Below are 19,113 nucleotides of genomic sequence, written 5' to 3'. Positions count from 1 at the left end.
CTTGACCTCCTGACCTCAGGTGATTCAACTGCCTCAGCCTCCCAAAGTGCTGAGATTACAGGCCTGAGGCAACGCGCCTGGCCTAAAGTAACATAACAACAGAATCAAGAACTTAGAAGTTCCTTGAAAACAGACAAAAATGTCTAAATTTTTGGAGAGGCTCTATTCGCCTTTATTTGCTCACCCAGTGGAGTTCATTTTTCAATGATATTAAAATAATTCTGATTAAGAAGGCACACATTCTCTACAATTCAAATTTCCTTTGCAAACAATCAGAGCAAAACACGGTGATTCCATTTCATGACTAGTTATTTATATTTAGGTTGTATCAAAAAATCAGTGAAACTGGGATAACTTTCTCAAGTTCAAGATTTCTATCCCTAAGAATCTGACATGTTTTCTCATGTCCGTAAGTTCATATTTCTTGTACAGTGAGAGAATGCTTGGCTAAGATCCCAACTTACTGAAATATTATATTCAAGAGGAAAGTAGTTTATATGCAGACTTTGAAATTTATTTAGCTATTAACCTATACATGGAAAAGAGAAAAGAAAATATGCTACCAAATAATGGGAAAAAAAGGGCCTCACACAAGTTGTAGCAGTCAGGAAAGACTAAAAATATAAAAGGAGCCTACTCCCTACTTTCCAAACCAGAACACTAGTTATTAACATCCTGGGTAAGTTTATAATTTTTCCATTCTTGTTATTCAGCTCATTTTTGTGGCCTTCACACATGGACATATATGAGGATATGAAAATGTTGGAATAGTCATAAGGCAAAAGAAGACCCAGGATTTCTATGTTATTAGGAATATCTCAGGTGGTGTTTTTTTCTGTTTTTTTTTGGGGGGGCTTTGTTTTTTGATTTTTGCACAGACAGAGCAGCCACAGATATGCAGGTTTATTCAGTTAAATTCATTCTCACTCTACCTTTATGTTCCTTTCAGTACAGATACCTCCATGTGCCCTATTTCATTTACCTCACTGGCAAAACCTCATTTGTTTTCATTTCGCTTTTTAGCTCTTTCTGAGTCTTCAACTATGGGGACCCCCTATGTACCGTCAAGCACTGGGCATAACAAGCACAGCCCTGTCCTACTTTAGAGACAAATAAACAACTATAAAACCGTGTAATAAGTAATTATTAGGCATTAAGGGACAAATAAGAATTGGCCAGAGAGAAAAAAAAAAGTGAATGGTATCCTTCAAGAGAAAATTTCCTAGAATACAAGGAAGTAAAAAACAATATGGCATATTAAGAAACTACATGCTGAAAATGGGTGTGGTGACTCATGCCTGTAATCCTAGCACTTTGGGAAGCTGAGGTGAGTGGATCCCCTGAGGTCAGGAGTTTGAGACCAGCCTAGCCAACAGAGTGAAACCCCATCTCTACTAAAACTACAAAAATTAGCTGGGTGTTGTAGCGCACACCTGTAATCCCAGCCACTTGCGAAGCTGAGGCAGGAGAATCACTTGAACCCAGGAGGTGGAGGTTGCAGTGAACCAAGATCGTGCCACTGCACTCCAGCCTGGGTGACACAGGGAGACCCTGTCTCAACAAACAAACAAACAAACAAACAAACAAACAACTACATGTTTCAGTGTATAAGAGAAAATTCTTCATTTTTAAACGTCTTTAACTTTTTGCCAACTTTTATGAGTCTAAGACTCAGAATAGAAAATCCCTGGAGAGAATACAATAACAGGTTTTCTTAGGCAGGTTCTATCCATCAACTTAATAGACAATATTTTTATGAAAATTGGAATATCCTAATTTTTAAGTACCTGTAAAATCAGAATTTACAGATATTTATGTTGAATTATGATATATTCCAAGGCCTTGAATGATCAGCCCCTTGAAATTAGTTGATAGTTTGATTTCACTAGCTCAAGGATTGAGAACTATATCTCTATTGGAATGAAAGGGGCCAATGAAAAAATGTATTTTTTCCCTTATCAAATTAGTGATAAAGCATCCATGTATTTGCAGAGTTATAACTTTGTTTTTGTTTCCTCTTGTCTTTCTCCACTTTACCTTCTCCCAATATTAAGCAGTACATTCCATATCAAAAAAAGACATAGCAAAGTTTCCAATAAAATATCTCAAACAAGACAAGGCATTTTAAAATCATTCCCCTAATCTTGTCAACAGATACGCTATGATAGCCCACTCTCTAGCTTCTCCTCATTATTTTTCTAGAAATCCTTGATAGAAAAGATAGCAGGACTTGTGTGGTAAATAAACGATAATAAAAGAAAATCCACCAGAATTATGAAACTCCACAAACACAGGAAATCTCATCTAAACATCTCAGAAAGGCGTTTTAATATCATTAACCCATTAAACTCCTTAGCTTACCTGGGAAGTATGTAGCACCTATGCTCTTACCACTTTATAAATGAGAAACTGGGGCCTAAAATTATGAGTGACTCAGTGGTACAGCCAAGAAAAGCCTGTTTTGTGTATTAGCTTTTTTTTCTTTCCTCTTAATCTATTACCAGCTATTTAAACCTGCATATGCACATAGAATTTATCTCTTCCTCCTGAATTAAGGATAGAGAGGTGGTTTGCCATAGTAGGAAGTGCTCTGGATAGGACTCAGATCTAAAATCTGATTCTTGGCTGGGCACAGTGGCTCATGCCTATAATCCCAGCACTTTGGGAGGCTGAGGTGGGCAGATCACATGAGGCCAGGAGGAGTTTGAGACCAGCTTGACCAACATGGCAAAACCCTGTCTCTACTAAAAATACAAAAATTAGCCAGGTGTGGTGGTGCATGTCTGTAATCCAAGCTACTTGGGAGACTGAGGCAGGAAAATCTCTTGAATCAGGGAACCAGAGGTTGCAATGAGCCAAGATCATGCCACTGCACTCCAGCCTGGGTGACAGAGTGAGACACTGTCAAATAAATATATATGTATATATATATATATATATATGTATGTATATATAAAATAAATTTCTGATTCTTTCTCTGTCCCTATCAGCTAGAAAACCTTGGGCTGGTACCATCTGTTCTAAATTGGGGTTGACATGAGGAATAATCAAGATAAAAGATGTAAAGAATCTCCCTCCCCACACCAATGGAAATATATATATATATATAATAGACATTTGAGGCAGAACCAAAATCCACAAACCACTCCTAATCTCCTCTCAGCTAACCATGTTGACTCTCTTCCCAAAGGCCTTGCCCATTCAGAGCCACCTGCCTTTTTACACGCTATTGAAAAGTCAGATTTCGCAAAGCTATAGATAGCACAGCCCAAAGACTAAGGAGAAAGCCCATGCCACTCACCCACATGGGGTCACTCAGGTCAGAGTCCTGCATGCGGATACAGTCCATGCTAATCTCAATCTTGTTTGTCGCACCATCCTCTGATGGTTCATCCACAAAGTTCAAGTCAATGGGCTGAACTGAACATATAGGCCTAACACATAGGAAAGAAAAAAGTGTGTTAGGCATGGAAAGGGATGAAAACATACTCTTGCTGTTGTTAACAACAAGCACTTTCTGCTTCAAAGTCAGCAAGGCTCAAGGCTCTTCACTTGCTTGGAGTTAGAAACCCTAGGTTTGAGTCCTGGCTCAGCCATTTATCAAATGCATAATTTCAAGCAGTTCAAATTCAGTCCCCATTTGTTAAATGGGATCATGACCTCTGCCCTCCTTAGATAATTACTGGGTAGACTGCAGGAAATAATGGACATATGTGAGATAGAGTATTTTATACTCTATTCTTAAGAGTCTCCAGTATGTTGATATACTCTCTTCACCTTCTTCTTAATTTATTCACTTACCCAAACCTGCTTGTAATAAAGAAATAATAATACTTTATACAGCAAGATATAAATGAACAACAAAATTTAGTGTTTTATCTTCTCAGGGAGTATCTGCATTATAAAGTAGGTGAGTCTTCAACCAAATGGATTCGGAGTATCAGAGCAACATTGGGGAAGTGATTTTGGTGCAGGAGGCTTGAGGCCCTCCAAAATTACATCACCTAGGATTAGTAAGGATCTTTTGGTGTTAGAAACTGAAAAAAGTCACCACTGAATTTTGAACAAAGAGATGGCATTGGAGTCATTAACTTTTCCTAAATAACTTCTACTGATTCTAGAAAAAAACATGCCCTAGTAAGCAGTATTTTGACCATCCACATTTACGTATTTACTTATTTAGCTCAAGCACAACATTTTTTGCTTGTTTTATACTTACTGTTCTAGAAAATCCCAGATATGCTGGAAAACCTCCGGACTAAGGAATTCATTTGTCTGCGTGCTCTGGGACATGGTGGATCGGTAGTAACTTTCTTTCCAAGAGAAATGAGCTGGGGTTTCTACAAAACTTAAAAGGACAAAAATGAAACTAGTATTACACTTTCTGTATTTTATGATACTGAATATTTAAATTAAAGCATACTCTATCATGAAAACATCAAGTGAATCTATAAAATCATGCAGGTATATATGTGGCACATGTTACAAGTTGCATAACTGACATTTATCTCTTCAGGCAGTGTCATGAATCCAATTTTGCCATAAAATCAGGCAGACCTCCAAAGCTAGACAATTACATCTTTTATCAAAGCTCTCCTTTCCTAATAATATTATTATGCTCTATACCTCCACTATTCAACATCCGTATTCTGTAGATTTCAAAAAGAAAATAAACATCTCCTCATTAAACTTGACAGCAAGTCTGACCTATCATTAAACCCATTTTACAAGAGTCTCAACTGATTATCTGCCCATTTTGGGCAGATAAGAAATAGAACCAGGAAACAGGTAAGAAATAGAACCAGGAAACAGGAGCTAGCTCAGAAAATTTAAATTTTATCTTCAGATTAATCATCTCTTCCATAACTACAATCTTAGTGTCACACTCAGGGACAATAAACTCAAACCTGTGGACCTAATTTTTTAAAAATTTTTTCATCCCCAGTTACTTACCTTGATTTGGGGGTTGTTGTTAATTAAAGTGTAGAATTGCATGTTAGACTTAATAATAAGCAAACATCTGAACACTTCGCAAGTGAATCCTGTTTCTGTTTGAGTCATTTTTGTGCTGCACCCTGAGGTTTGTTTTACTTTTTTTTAAACCTTTCTCTTTATATATTTGGAGGAAAACATTAGCTTTCTCAGAAGATGCACTCTCCAAATCTAAATATTATCTGGACAGATCATCTTAATATGTGATTTGTTGTGATTATCAGTAGACTAATTTTATCCCAGGATAAAATTAACCAAGTTCTTAATTATTACTGTTCCTGCTAATATATACATCCTGTTAATATATATAATGATTATCCTGTGAATATATCCTGTTTATACATGTAATATAGATATCATTTATATATAAATATTTTAAATATATATATATCTCAAAATATTTTGAATGAATTTTAAACTGAGGTAATTGTAGATTCACATGCAGTTGTAAGGAATAATACAGAGAGATCCCATGTATCCTTTACCTAGTTCCCTCAATAGCAACATATTGTAAAACTACCATATAATATCAAAACTGGGATAGCGACATTGATAAAATCCACTGATCTGTCTCATAAATCTTCAGTTCTACTTATACTTATTTGAATGTGAGTAGAAATGTATGTATTTCATTTTATACAGTTTTATGACATGTGCAGAATACTGTATTTATCACCCCAGTTAGTATTAAAGGATTTGAAACACGAGATGGGTACAGCCAGACTCTGCTTTATATTGGTAAATCTGAAAGTTGTGTGATAGAAGAATTTATAGCATGTCAGTTTGTGAGTAAAGTGGTTATTTAGAATATTGTTGCCTCAGTTCAGGTAAGACAACAAAAGGACAAAATCAATGGGAACAGAGAAGATAGGGACAAAGTCAATTATCAGTAAAAAGACTAAATAAGATATTGGTTGTGTTACGAATGAAGGGAGAACGAAGAGTCAAAGATGACTTCAAGTTTTTAGCTTGCTTGAACTGAGTGGTGGATGATTCTACTAACTATATCAATGAGTACAGTTAGAAGATCTGGCTTGAAGAAAGAGAGATGATAAATTGTGTTTTAGCATGTTGAGTTTTAAGTACCTAGGGATATGTAAAAAGTGAAACCAACTTAAATGAGCCTTAAACTCTAGGGAGAAAAACAGACCAAACATTTAGAAACAAATCTTCCTCAGAGGGCAAAAATGAATCTGTGAGAGTGGATGCAATGACCTATGCAGAATAGGTGCAATGAGGAAAGGTAAGCGGGGTTCCATTTAGATAACCTGGGAACTAACAGACTCTGAGAAGTTTATGGGATTTTAGAAGCCAAGGTAAAAAATTAATAATCAATAGTACTGTAAGGCAATGGGATCTAGGAAGGTAAGACCTGAAAAAATACCTACTAGGCTTAACATAAGGAGGTCATTGGCAACCTTGATATTAGAACCTTCTGTAGATTAATGACACCCTCAAACTATTTTAGTGTTTTGAGGAATAAATAGGGGTGTGTAAAGGAAATGTTTTTTGGATACAATTAGATTAGAAGAACCTGAATTCTGCCTAAAGAGGTAAAGGAGAAAGGAAGGAGCTAGTGAGGAGAGAGAAAATTTCAAGATATTGGAAAGAAAGGGAATGGCATGGTAAGAAATCCTGGAAGAGGCAGGTAGGAAAAGGTCAAAGCAAAGGTAGAAAGGATGGTCTTGAATTAAAACCCCTTAAACTCTCACTCTAGGATGAAGTAGATGACAAAATTAAGTACAGATATAAATGTTTTCATAGAAGATAAGTAGAAGTCAAGACTGATGACTTCAATTTTCTTGATGAAGCAGGAGGGAGACAAAGCCATCTGCTGAAAATTGAGGGGGCCAGACATTAAGTGACTATTTGGGAAATAAAGGTGAGGGTTTAGAAATACGGATGAGGTTAGAAAACATGAATTTGTCATGGCCCCAACCCGCACAGTTACGTGATTCTCTCCAGCTTATACCACTAGGGAAAGGGGCAGAAAAAAAAATAAGATGAAAACACTACTACTGTCATTTCACTGGAAAGGTTACGTCAGAGAATTAAGAGAATTGTGAAGACTGGCTTTGGACTCAGATTGAAGAGGGCAGGAAGAGAAGCTAGGACAAGGAAGGGAATGGAGAAATAAGAAAACTATGCCTCTATGAGGTCAAAACACAGGTATATAGGGAAGCAAGTAACAAAGTTGAATTGGAAGAAATGGGAGAGTGGGATATCAAAACTGATCAAGTACCTATAACGAGAAGACCATCTGATAATCCAGTATCTTTAAATTAAAAGGGTGCATTAATTTTCTTCACTTCTTTCTTGAAATTGTGGCTGACTTGGTTTGTTTACTGCCGAATAGTGTGTAGAGAAGAAGTAAAAGTTAATGAATTTAATGCATAAGTGAAATTTGTAAAGAATACTCTCATGATGACACTTTTGAATATGTTTGATTTACGTTAAAATTTGTCTTCAGATAAAACTGAAGTACAAGAAAATAGAATAAAATAAATGCAATTCCTAACAAATGCCAAAAACAGAAGTGAACAAATGCATGAATTATTCAAAACCCCAAATGCAGATGAACTCCTATATGAGTGGTCAATACGTGGACCCGTAAGTATATCCCCAGTATCCAAAGATCTAAATGGGATGCCCAATAGCTCAAAAACCAGAGGATTACTAGAAGGTAAACATCACCACATAAAGTAGGCTCTCAGCAGTAATGATATTAGCAGGTGAGAGTCAAAGTATGAGTATTTAAGTTGGCAGAAATTTAGATCTAGTTTCTAAAGAGATTGAAAGGTAATGTGACCAACATCTTCAATAATAAAGACCAAAGTGGATTAAAAAAGAAAGAGTTACTTAGAAGGAAGACATTATCTCTAAATCAGAAAAAAGAAAAACAGGATTGGTTCCATATTCATCATCTTTCTATTACTCCCTTATTTCCACATAGTAAGTTCTGGTTCCTGTCTGTACTGATTTTGTTATTTCTTTGTTTTGCTTTTATCTCTAGTTTCTGACTCCTAAAAGTCATTTCCCTGTATTTCTAATGTCACCACAATCAGCTGTGAAAACTTGGACAAGCCTTCAGAGTGCTCAAACTTCAGCTTCCTTGCACGTGACAGCTGGCGACAAGGATCTCCACGCCATTGCCTTTCACACGCCTACCCAACCCTCGATGTTCTCTTCCTTACATAGGACTTCCTAGTTCCTAATTTAAGTATAATTTTTCTCCTTTGAACTTTGTTCTTTTAGTTCATGTCATCAATGCTACGTGATCCTACTTTGCTTGTACAACAATTAATCTACTGCAGAGGATTTTAGGTAATTTGTGGGTGAAACACATCTCTCTCAACTCTGTATTTCTTGTGGTTTTATAGCTCCTTAAGGACAGAGCAGAAGAATTGAAAGTTTTGGAGTGGGGCTGACCTGCCTTCAATCTCAGTTCTACTAATGACATGCTGTGAGGCCATGGCCAAGTTACTCAATGTCTTTGAACCTTGGTTTCTTCAGCTATACTTCCCTCAGAGGGTGGTTGAGAGGCTTACTTTAAATGTGCTACATAATTTTTATACAGTGCCTGGTAGTCAATGCATTCTATCACATAAAGTGCTACATCAGTTGCATCCAGGAAATACTTGCTGAATTAAACTGACTAGATAGTGTGTTTGAATGATGTGTTTAAGCTTTTAAAGTGTCACACAAAAATAAAGTAATTATATCAAACTTATTCCTCATTCAAGCTTCCTCCAACTGTGACCTTGGGTCAAAACAATACCCTCATCATCACTCATTTTCTTCAAGATCACCTTTGTCTTCCACTGGCTACATTCAATGAGGCAACTTTACCCCTCTCAGGGCCTCAAGCTTCAAGGGGGCTTTATTATAAAAGACAGGGGTGATGGAGGGGAATTGGAATTGATCAGCCATTTTCAACTTGTGTTTCAGGAAACCCTCAGTTTCCTGGTGACTCAGTGTATTCACCAGAGGTAAAGAGACAGCTGGTGTCAGTAGGACTTGAAACACCCCTCCTTAACATCATGAAGCTCAGCTTTTCCTTGTCTAAGGTATATCAGGATTCTGAACAAGAGTACATTTAAATAAATTGTCTGTTTCCTAAAAACAAAAACAAAAGAAAGAAAAATTAATGGTCCACGTTGGGCATCTTCATGGCCTTTCCTTTTCATGCTCAGTATTAATTTGCATTCTATAGATAAATACGTGAAACATTATTGAGAGAAAGGAGGAAAAAGATTATCTCGTGTCATAGGGCAGGAAGAGTGAAGAAAATGCTACCTATCTTCCAAGTCTTTCCCTTTGGGTGACTCTCAGTATCAATTTACTCATAGAACAATCACTCTGTTCACAGGTTTTTGTCAAGACAGTCACACCTGAAGATAGAAAGCCCAAAGTCATTTTTTTTTCTTTTTACGTTGTTTTTCTTGGATTAACTATCTCACAGTCTGCATTAGCTCAGGGAAAAAGAACTTTACAGAAGTGACTTGAAAACATCAAGAAGTATCTGCCAATGGTCTGCATTCCCTCCTCCTTTGCCTGTTCCTCCCTGAATGTTGTCACTTTAGTCTGTTGCACTATTCTCTGTCAGTGTGCCTGAAAATCTCCAAATCTCTAAAATTTCAGATTCCAGATGACCTTAGCTGCATAGATGGGTTTTAGAAATAATAGACCTCAGAGGCCATCTAGTTTAGTTTTTCTAATTTAACAGAGAGAAAAACTGAAATCTAAGAACTGGTCCACCCCTGTTATATTACATGAAAACCTAAGCCTTCTTTTTTTTTTTTTTTTTTTTTTTTTGAGACAGAGTTTCGCTCTTGTTACCCAGGCTGGAGTGCAATGACACGATCTCGGCTCACCACAACCTCCGCCTCCTGGGTTCAGGCAATTCTCCTGCCTCAGCCTCCTGAGTAGCTGGGATTACAGGCACGCACCACCATGCCCAGCTAATTCTTTGTATTTTTAGCAGAGACGGGGTTTCACCATGTTGACCAGGATGGTCTCGATCTCTTGACCTCGTGATCCACCTGCCTCGGCCTCCCAAAGTGCTGGGATTACAGGCGTGAGCCATTTTTTTTTTGTTTTTTTGAGATGTAGTCTTGCTTTCTCACTTAGGCAGGAGTACCGTGGCAGAATCTCACTGTAACCTCCGCCTCCTGAGTTCAAGCAATTCTCCTGCCTCAGCCTCCTGAGTAGCTGGGAGGACAGGCATGTCCCACCATGCCTGGCCAATTTTATATTTTTAGCAGAGGTGGAGTTTCTCCATGTTGGCCAGGCTGGTGTCAAACTCCTGACCTCAGGTGATCCACTGTTCTCAGCCTCCGAAAGTGCTGGGATTACAGGCGTGAGCCACTGTGCCCAGTGCTAAGTCTTTATCTATAGTCTAATGAAAAGAAATTTGAGCATCAGAAACAAATTCTTGTCATGAACTGTCTAAGTCTTGACCTGTTTTAACAGTTCCCATACTTACTCCCTCCATTTGGAACATCCAAACTTAAAGCTATAAAACTACAAATACACTTGATTGTATATAAACATCAATATAAACTCATTTAACAAAAGAAAACAGCACTTAGTAGTGATGCAGACCAGAAGCTCATTGATGCTATTAGATTTCCTGGCTCAATGGCCTCCTTGACAGGGAGTCAGTAGTTGTGAAAGAGACTGTTGCATGAAAAATCTCAAATAGAGCAGGCCTAGAGGGACCTCCTCCTCACCAATTTTGATCAAACTGGGATATCCTTACTGGGAGGATGGAATCACAAACAGGTATAAACCTTTGAGGACCTCACAGAATGTCAAAGTTGTTTTTTTTTTTTTTTTTTTTTTTTTTTTTTTGTTAAGACGGAGTTTCGCTCTTGTTACCCAGGCTGGAGTGCAATGGCGCGATCTCAGCTCACCGCAACCTCCGCCTCCTGGGTTCAGGCAATTCTCCTGCCTCAGCCTCCCGAGTAGCTGGGATTACAGGCATGCGCCACCGTGCCCAGCTAATTTTTTGTATTTTTAGTAGAGACGGGGTTTCACCATGTTGACCAGGATGGTCTTGATCTCTTGACCTCGTGATCCACCCGCCTCGGCCTCCCAAAGTGCTGGATTACAGGCGTGAGCCACTGCTCCCGGCCCCGAATGTCAAAGTTTATACATGATGATCTTTAGGCTTAGCAAGGATAGGGAAGTTGTTCAAGGTTACTCAAGCAGTTGGTGATAAATCTGAGATTTAAAATTAAGATTGTATTGTTTCAAAGCTCCTGTTTTACTAAATTATATATATGGCTCCCAATTTTCATTCACCATAAAACTTGGGCAATATGAAGTTTTCATAGTTAAGAGGAATTTTTTTTTCTGTGAAATAACTAAATATTTTACTAATTTTGTCTCATCAAAATAGTCATCCTTTTTCTACAATATGAACAGAAAATTGGCATAGGAAAACTAGTAATGATAGGTGAATGATATTTACAGAATGCTTGGTCTTCTGCAGATTCTCAATGTTGTCAGAAGGAGCAACTCTTAAATGTAATGTAAGAAAAGACAGTTAGGATTACTGTCGCTCAAGGAAACTTGAGCCCTCAGATACTCTGGAAGTACTCCCAACCCTTAGATAAAAGTGATTCAAAACTCTAAACATGACTTCTTCTGCCACCCATCCATCCAATTTATCCATCCATCCAATTACTGCTTGAGCCTTAATTATCAACCTCCCTAGATCTTTTGCAAAATGAGTCTTCTCGTTAGCTTCAGAAGCATTCCTAACCACACAATTCCTTTTACATTTTTAGTTCAGAAAACATTCCAATACTTAGAGTTTACTCTGCCCTTATTATAACTATTCCATCATTAATCATCATACTTAATTTTGAGGATGCCAAAGAAAACATTGATGCCTTTTAGTATATTGCCTTTTTATTGTTCCTAACAGTGCCCAAGTACCCTGGAGGACTAAATTTATTCATAAGCTTGAGATAAATCCACCTTCAAAACTCACTTGCAAACTCTAAATTAAGCCCATTAGCATCTTGCTTTCCTTAGATGGAAATCTCTCCTTTTCAACTTCATATGGAAAAATATAAAGTTCCTTATCTGCTCATCCCGACTCAAATCCATGTCAGCTTGACTCTCAGAAAACAAACCTTCAAAGAATAACATTCATTTAGACCATTTTGGATGCCTCAATATCTCCATTTGCCACAATTCGAACAATATATTTTTATCAAGGAATTCCTTTTTCTATATCACTGAACCAATATATTCTTAAGAAACTCTCTTTTGCATATTTCAACACTCATTTCTCCTAGTTTACTTCCTTTTCATCTTCAGAAGGCTCTTCTCTCCTGATCAACCGCGACCTATCTTAAAATCTGATTGTCCAAAGCTTCACAGCGTGCTTCATCCATGACCATTTACCATGCAGTAAAATCCCAAATTTCTCCCATTAAAGTTTTATATATTTAGCCCAAACTTGTCAGTCATTAATCTGAGGGAGTGTCCTTTTTCTTTCTCAATTACCAAATTCTCTAGAGTCTTAGGTTTTGTGGTCTGTTCTTTATCCTAACCAATTTCTTCCTTAAAGGTAATTATTTCTTTGAATATAATCCCCTTCACTCCTGATCCCATCGAGCTAAACCTTCTTGCCTTTTTCATTAGTCAGCACTTTATCTTAACTTAAAGGACTATGTAATGATCAGCCTTCTCAAGCAGAATTTTCATTAGGTTACTCCTTTTGTGACTGAGAATTTACAATCATTAACTCTGCATCCTTGACAAAATCTAATCACCTTTGTCCCTCATTCTTTTGAACAAACCCTCCTTATACATTATTTAGCTGATACGGTTTGGCTCTGTGTGCCCGTCGAAATCTCACCTTCAATTGTAATAATCCCCATGTGTCAAGGGTAGGACCAGGTGGAAGGAATTGGATCATGGGGGTGGTTCCCTCCACCCACTCTGTGCTGTTCTCATGATAATGAGTGAGTCTCATGAGACCTTATGGTTTTATAAGTGTCTGGCATTTCCCTGCTTGCACTCATTCTCTCTTCTGCCACCCCATGAAGAGGTGCCTTCTGTCATTTTGTAAGTTTCCTGAGTCCTCCCCCAGCCATGCAGAACTGTGAATGTATTAAATCTCTTTTCTTCATAAATTACCCAGTCTCAGATGTCTCTTTATAGTAGCATAAAGGTAAACTAATACACCAGCTGTATCCTACAAGTTGTTTTCATCCTGAGCCCTTTCAAATTAACCTTTTATATAATCCACCATCATCCCCCAAGTCATATCCTTTATAGTTGCCAACCCTGAGCTCACTTAGAAAGGCTACAATATTTAGGACGGCTGTGGTGGCTCACGCCTGTAATCTCAGCATTGAGGCTGAGGTGGGTGGATCACGACATCAAGAGTTCAAGACCAGCCTGGCCAACATGGTGAAACCCTATCTCTACTAAAAATACAAAAATTAGCTGGATATGGTGGCGTGTGCCTGTAGTCCCAGCTACTTGGGAGGCTGAGGCAGAAGAATCACTTGAACCCCAGAGGCAGAGGTTGCAGTGAACTGAGATCATGCCACTGCACCCCAGCCTGGTGACAGAGCAAGATTCCATCAAAGGAAGGAAGGAAAGAAGGAAGGAAGGAGGAAGGGAGGGAGGGAGAGAGAGCAGGCAGGCAACAATATTGTATATCTTGTTTGGGTTTACACCCTCAATATAGCCTGCTTTAAGTATACTTGTCCTTAGTTCATTTTATTGTAAATTACCCACATTGAAATGGTGTTTCCATTTTGTGTGCGCAGGTCTGTTGCTCCAACTAATACGACAATGACACTCAAAAAACATTATTTTACTTGTCTTTTGTTTGTTGGACAGAACTGTAGAAGGGAAAAACTAGAAAGGGCTTTATTTCCTACCATTTCTACTCCTTTTTTTTTATATATAAATGAAACTCATAGGAATTTTACTCATATTCCACAGGAAGTCCACAAGTATCTCGTTCTGGAGCCTAGCCATCCTGGATCCTTATGCAAACCTCTTCAGACATAAAGTATACAGTTAGCACTTTTGCAAACTGTACTCTCTTTCTAACATTACAAACACAAAATGTGTTACCAAAGTTCACTGTACTACACTAAATTCATCAGTTAATATTCTGACCCATTTCAGTCTAGAATCCAGCATTTGGTAGAAGACAAAGATATGATCTAACCAGAGCAAGCGGGCAAGAAAAAGAAATAAAGGGTATTCCATTAGGAAAGGAGGAAGTCAAATTGTCTCTGTTTGCAGATGACATGATCGTATATTTAGAAGACCCCATCGTCTCAGCCCAAAATCTCCTGAAACTGATAAGCAACTTCAGCAGTTTCAGTATACAAAATCAATGTGCAAAAATCACAAGCATTCCTATACACCAATAACAGACTTAAAGAGAGCCAAATTAAGAACAAACTGCTATTCACAATTGCTACAAAGATAACAAAATACCTATGAATAAAACTAACAAAGGATGTAAAGGACCTCTTCAAGGAGAACTACAAACCACTGCTCAAGGAAATAAGAGAGGACACAAACAGATGGAGAAACATTCCATGCTCATGGTTAGGAATAATTAATATCATGAAAATGGCCATACTGCCCAAAGTAATTTATAGATTCAATGCTATCCCCATCAAGCTACCAATGACCTTCTTCACAGAACTGGAAAAAATCACCTTAAACTTCATATGGAACCAAAAAAGAGCCTGCATAGCCAAGACAATCCTAAGCAAAAAGAACAAAGCAGAAGGCATCACGCTACCTGACTTCAACCTATACTACAAGGCTACAGTAATCAAAACAGCATGGTACTGGTACCAAAACAGAGATATAGACCAGTGGAACAGAACAGAGGCCTCAGAGACAACACAACACATCTACAACCATCCAATCTTCGACAAATCTGACAAAAACAAGCAATGGGGAAAGGATTCCCTGTTTAATAAATGGTGGGAAAACTGGCTAGCCATGTGCAGAAAGCAGAAACTGGACCCCTTCCTGACACCTTACACTACAATTAACTCCAGATGGATTAAAGACTTAAACGTAAGACCTAACACCATAAAAACCCTAGAAGAGAACCTAGGCAAAACCATTCAGGACATAGGCATAGGCAAGGACTTCATGACTAAAACACCAAAAGCATTGTCAACAAAAGCCAAAATAGACAAATGGGACCTAATTAAACTCTAGAGCTTCTGCACAGCAAAAGTAACAGCTACCAACAGAATGGGAAGAAATTTTTGCAATCTACCCATCTGACAAAGGACTAATATCCAGAGTCTACAAAGAACTAAAACAGATTTACAAGAAAAAAACAAACCGATTCAAAAGTGGGCAAAGGATATGAACAGACACTTTTCAAAAGAAGACATATAAGAGGCCAACAAACATATGAAAAAATGCTCATTTTCACTGGTCATTAGAAAAATGTAATTCAAAACTACATTGAGATACCATCTCCCACCAGTTAGAATGGCAATCATTAAAAAATTCAGAGACAACAGATGCTGGAGAGGATGTGGAGAAACAGGAATACTTTTACACTGTTGGTGGGAGTGTAAATTAGTTCAGCCATTGTGGAAGGCAGTGTGGCGATTCCTCAAGGACTTCGAAATAGAAAATTCCATTTGACCCAGCAATCCCATTACTGGGCATATATCCAAAGGATTATAAATTGTTCTATTATAAGGACACATGCACACAAATGTTCATTGCAGCACTGTTTACAATAGCAAAGACTTGGAACCAACCCAAATGCCCATCGATGATAGACTGGACAGGGAAAATGTGGCACATATACACCATGGAATACTATGCAGCCATAAAAAACGATGAGTTCGTGTCCTTTGTAGGGACATGGATGAACCTGGAAACCATCATTTTCAGCAAACTGACACAAGAACAGAAAATCAAACACCACATGTTCTCACTCATAGGCGGGTGTTGAACAACGAGAACACATGGACACAGGGAGGGGAGCATCACACACTGAGGTCTGTTGGGGGGAACTAGGGGAGGGACAGTGGTGGGGGAAGGATAACATGGGGAGAAATGCCAGATATAGGTAATGGGGAGGAAGGCAGCAAACCACATTGCCACGTATGTACCTATGCAACAGTCCTGCATGTTCTTCACATATACCCCAAAACCTAAAACACAATAAAAATATATATATAAAAAATATAAAAAAATAAAAAGACAAAGACAAGGAATTTTTATCTTGTTTAAAATGCTATTTTAACATTATAACATGCAAACACAGTCACATGCATGCTTATATACAGGATACTTATTGATAAACTGCCCCCAAATTAGAATTTAGGAGACTTTTGAGTAAACGTAATCACCATGACATCAGGTTTGGGATACATTAGGGTTTTACACAACTGTGAAAACTTGATGGAAAATGCATGTAACATCCATGACTCAGATATATGAACATGGAGTTCAGGAAGGACTATGGAGAAGAAAGCTGCAGAAGAGGTTTCTTAGGATTAAAGGAGGTGAAAATTAAATTTAGACAAAAAAGAAAATAAAATATGGAAAAAGAAAAAGATCTTTTTGGAAAAAATTATAAAGTCTAATGGTTAAAAGTACCTTAAGTCATCTAGTTTAAATTCTTATTAACAGTGATCTTGCAACCGCAGCCGAGATAGATGTCTATACCACATAAATCTGTCCACTCTTTGTGAGACAACTCAGTGTTGAATGAGTGATTTAAAAATTGAGGAAAGGTTTACTGCCCTAAAACCTCCAGACACTGGTCTGATTCATTCAGAAAATAATCCAATTGCAGTGGCCTGCAACCTTTTCTCCATTATAGAATCTATTATGGGAATCTGATGATAGCTCTGAACAATCTTATACAATAAACAAAAAAGGTAAAAATGAAATACACATGCTGACATACACATAAATGATCAGGTTTGATTTCCAAAGATTTTAGAGACCTCTATCCACATTCCTAATCCACTTCGCATAGCCGAAAGCTTAGTTAAGAATCTGCACTTCAATCTTTCATCCAGATTAGGTGTTGGCAAACTACTATTCATACCAAAATCGAGCCCACCACCTGTTTTTGTAGGTAAAGCCTTTTTAGGACACTGCCATATTTATTTAGGTGTTGGTATATGGCTTCTTTCGAGCTACAACAGCAGAGTTGAGGAGCTGCAATAGCAACCATGTGGCCCACAAAGTCAAAAGCATTTTCTGGCCTGAGGTAGAAAAAGTTTGCCAATCCCTGATGTGTATAAAAGACCTTTAATATTTAAAATAAATTGCAATTTGGGTTAATACTTGTGAAGTTGTAGAAACTTTCTCTTGGACCATTATATTGTGGAGTACAAAATAAAAGTAGGAGATCGCTGGGTTAATATTTGTCAACCCAGGGAATTACAAGCAATCAGATGTGTACCGGGAAATAAGAAGTGACCCTGGATCAATGAGACAAGATCCTCGGCTCACACCTTATTTTTTCTATTGTCACTGTTTATGTATTTGTCTTATCATTCCCATTAATATTTTAGCACTTTAAATATGGGATGGTGACCCAATTCATAAAGCATGATATATCACACAGGTATTATTCAATATCTATAGCTAAATAATGATTCACACCTGTAATATATATATATATTTAAATATTTTATTGAGTTTTAGGTTTTGGGGTACATGTGAAGAACATGCAGGATTGTTGCATAGGTACATACATGGCAATGTGGTTTGCTGCCTTCCTTTAATCACCTGTATCTGGCATTTCTCCCCATGTTATACCTCCCCAACTCCCCACCCCCCGCTGTCCCTCCCCTAGTTCCCCCCCACAGACCTCAGTGTATGATGCACCCCTCCCTGTGTCCATGTGTTCTCACCGTTCACACTTGTAATATTTTATATTCACTTTCACATATATGCCACTCAAAAGTCATATTCTGAGTTATATATCATATTGAACCTTAGGAACTTACTGTTTTGTTGGTTAAAAATGGTGGAATGCTACCAAGTTCATATGGTTCAACATCATACAATGAATATTATTGTCAACATTCTACAGTTGAATAACATTAAAATACTTGTCAAGATCACGCATTCCATCAAGAGGGGGCAGACCAAGGTCTTGAGTCTCATTCTTTGGACTGCTGCTACTGAGTGGTAAGACAATCAGCCCATCCAGAGAGTAACACTAAGTGACATTTACATGGAGGTACAAGATATATGTTCATGGATTTTCTTAAATATGATTTGCCTACATCTGTACATGTTTTATTCTAAATATTCAATAGCAATGATAACAAAATAATTTTACATTTTTATTGGCTGTGTATGTGTTGGGCTGAAGAATCAGTAGTTAAAAAAAAAAAAAAAAAAAACCAAGGCAGAAAGCTGAGAACTCGCACACTCACTTTCTGAAGCAGAATGTTCTTCCCCATCATCTGCCCCATATTGCTAAATTCCCTTGTGTGTTTCCCTTCAAAGTGAGGGAAATATATATTTTCACCTGTCTTGATTTATTTGTTCTAACTCTTGTACTAAAATAGCTTAAATAAGAATCTTTAAAATGTACTTTATCACAACAGGATATATATTATTGATAAGTTTTGGTAGCATAAAAACAAGTGTTAAACTTTAAAAATCACCTTGCCATTCAGGAACAATTTTCTTTTATTATGTTAATGTTTATATATTTATGCTCTGAGTCCTCTAAGTCCTATGTTTAAATGTTCTCTTGATTATGCTTTAACCCTTCTTAAAAGTGGATTTTACAGGGTCTGTCTTATGTATAAACTTCACATTACTAAGTTTATCTAATTCCTTAACATTCCATGTAATAATTACTTATACTATATCTGTTTTAATTATCCTGGTAAATTTCATTTTTAGTAAATTAAATATACAAAATTGAGTAAAGGCAGGAAATGCGGTTTATATAATGATAAATCACAATCTTTAGAATTTTTTTTTCAGAATAAGGTATAACACCTTTAAAGAAAAGTATCTAGCAGTAAAGTCTGATACAAATCATGGGGATTTATTCATTAAGCAACACATTTGTCCAAATCATGATGAGAAGTAGGGGAGGAAAAGAAA

General features: G+C 37.4%; 1 protein-coding gene across 6 annotated transcripts in view; it reads right to left on the bottom strand.

Moving 5' to 3' along the window:
* TP63 (tumor protein p63) overlaps positions 1 to 19,113 on the bottom strand; it is a 266,768-nt gene that overhangs the window by 153,291 nt on the left and 94,364 nt on the right. For 4 of the 6 annotated variants that reach the window (XM_021671372.2, XM_021671374.2, XM_021671373.2 and 1 more), the window contains 2 exons: positions 4,220 to 4,348; positions 3,302 to 3,434 (listed from right to left, as the gene is read on the bottom strand). In XM_021671372.2, the coding sequence (XP_021527047.2) occupies positions 3,302 to 3,434; positions 4,220 to 4,348 (262 nt within the window). The remainder of the gene's footprint in view (positions 1 to 3,301; positions 3,435 to 4,219; positions 4,349 to 19,113) is intronic. The other 2 variants (XM_064366919.1, XM_021671375.2) reach the window with 1 other exon arrangement.

The sequence above is a fragment of the Aotus nancymaae genome, unplaced genomic scaffold (genome assembly GCF_030222135.1).
Source record: "Aotus nancymaae isolate 86718 unplaced genomic scaffold, 86718_ANA_hifiasm-v0.15.2.pri h1tg000067l, whole genome shotgun sequence".
Lineage (NCBI taxonomy): Eukaryota > Metazoa > Chordata > Mammalia > Primates > Aotidae > Aotus > Aotus nancymaae.
Note: the sequence above shows the minus strand (reverse complement) of the source record. Positions and strands in the feature narration are given on the sequence as shown.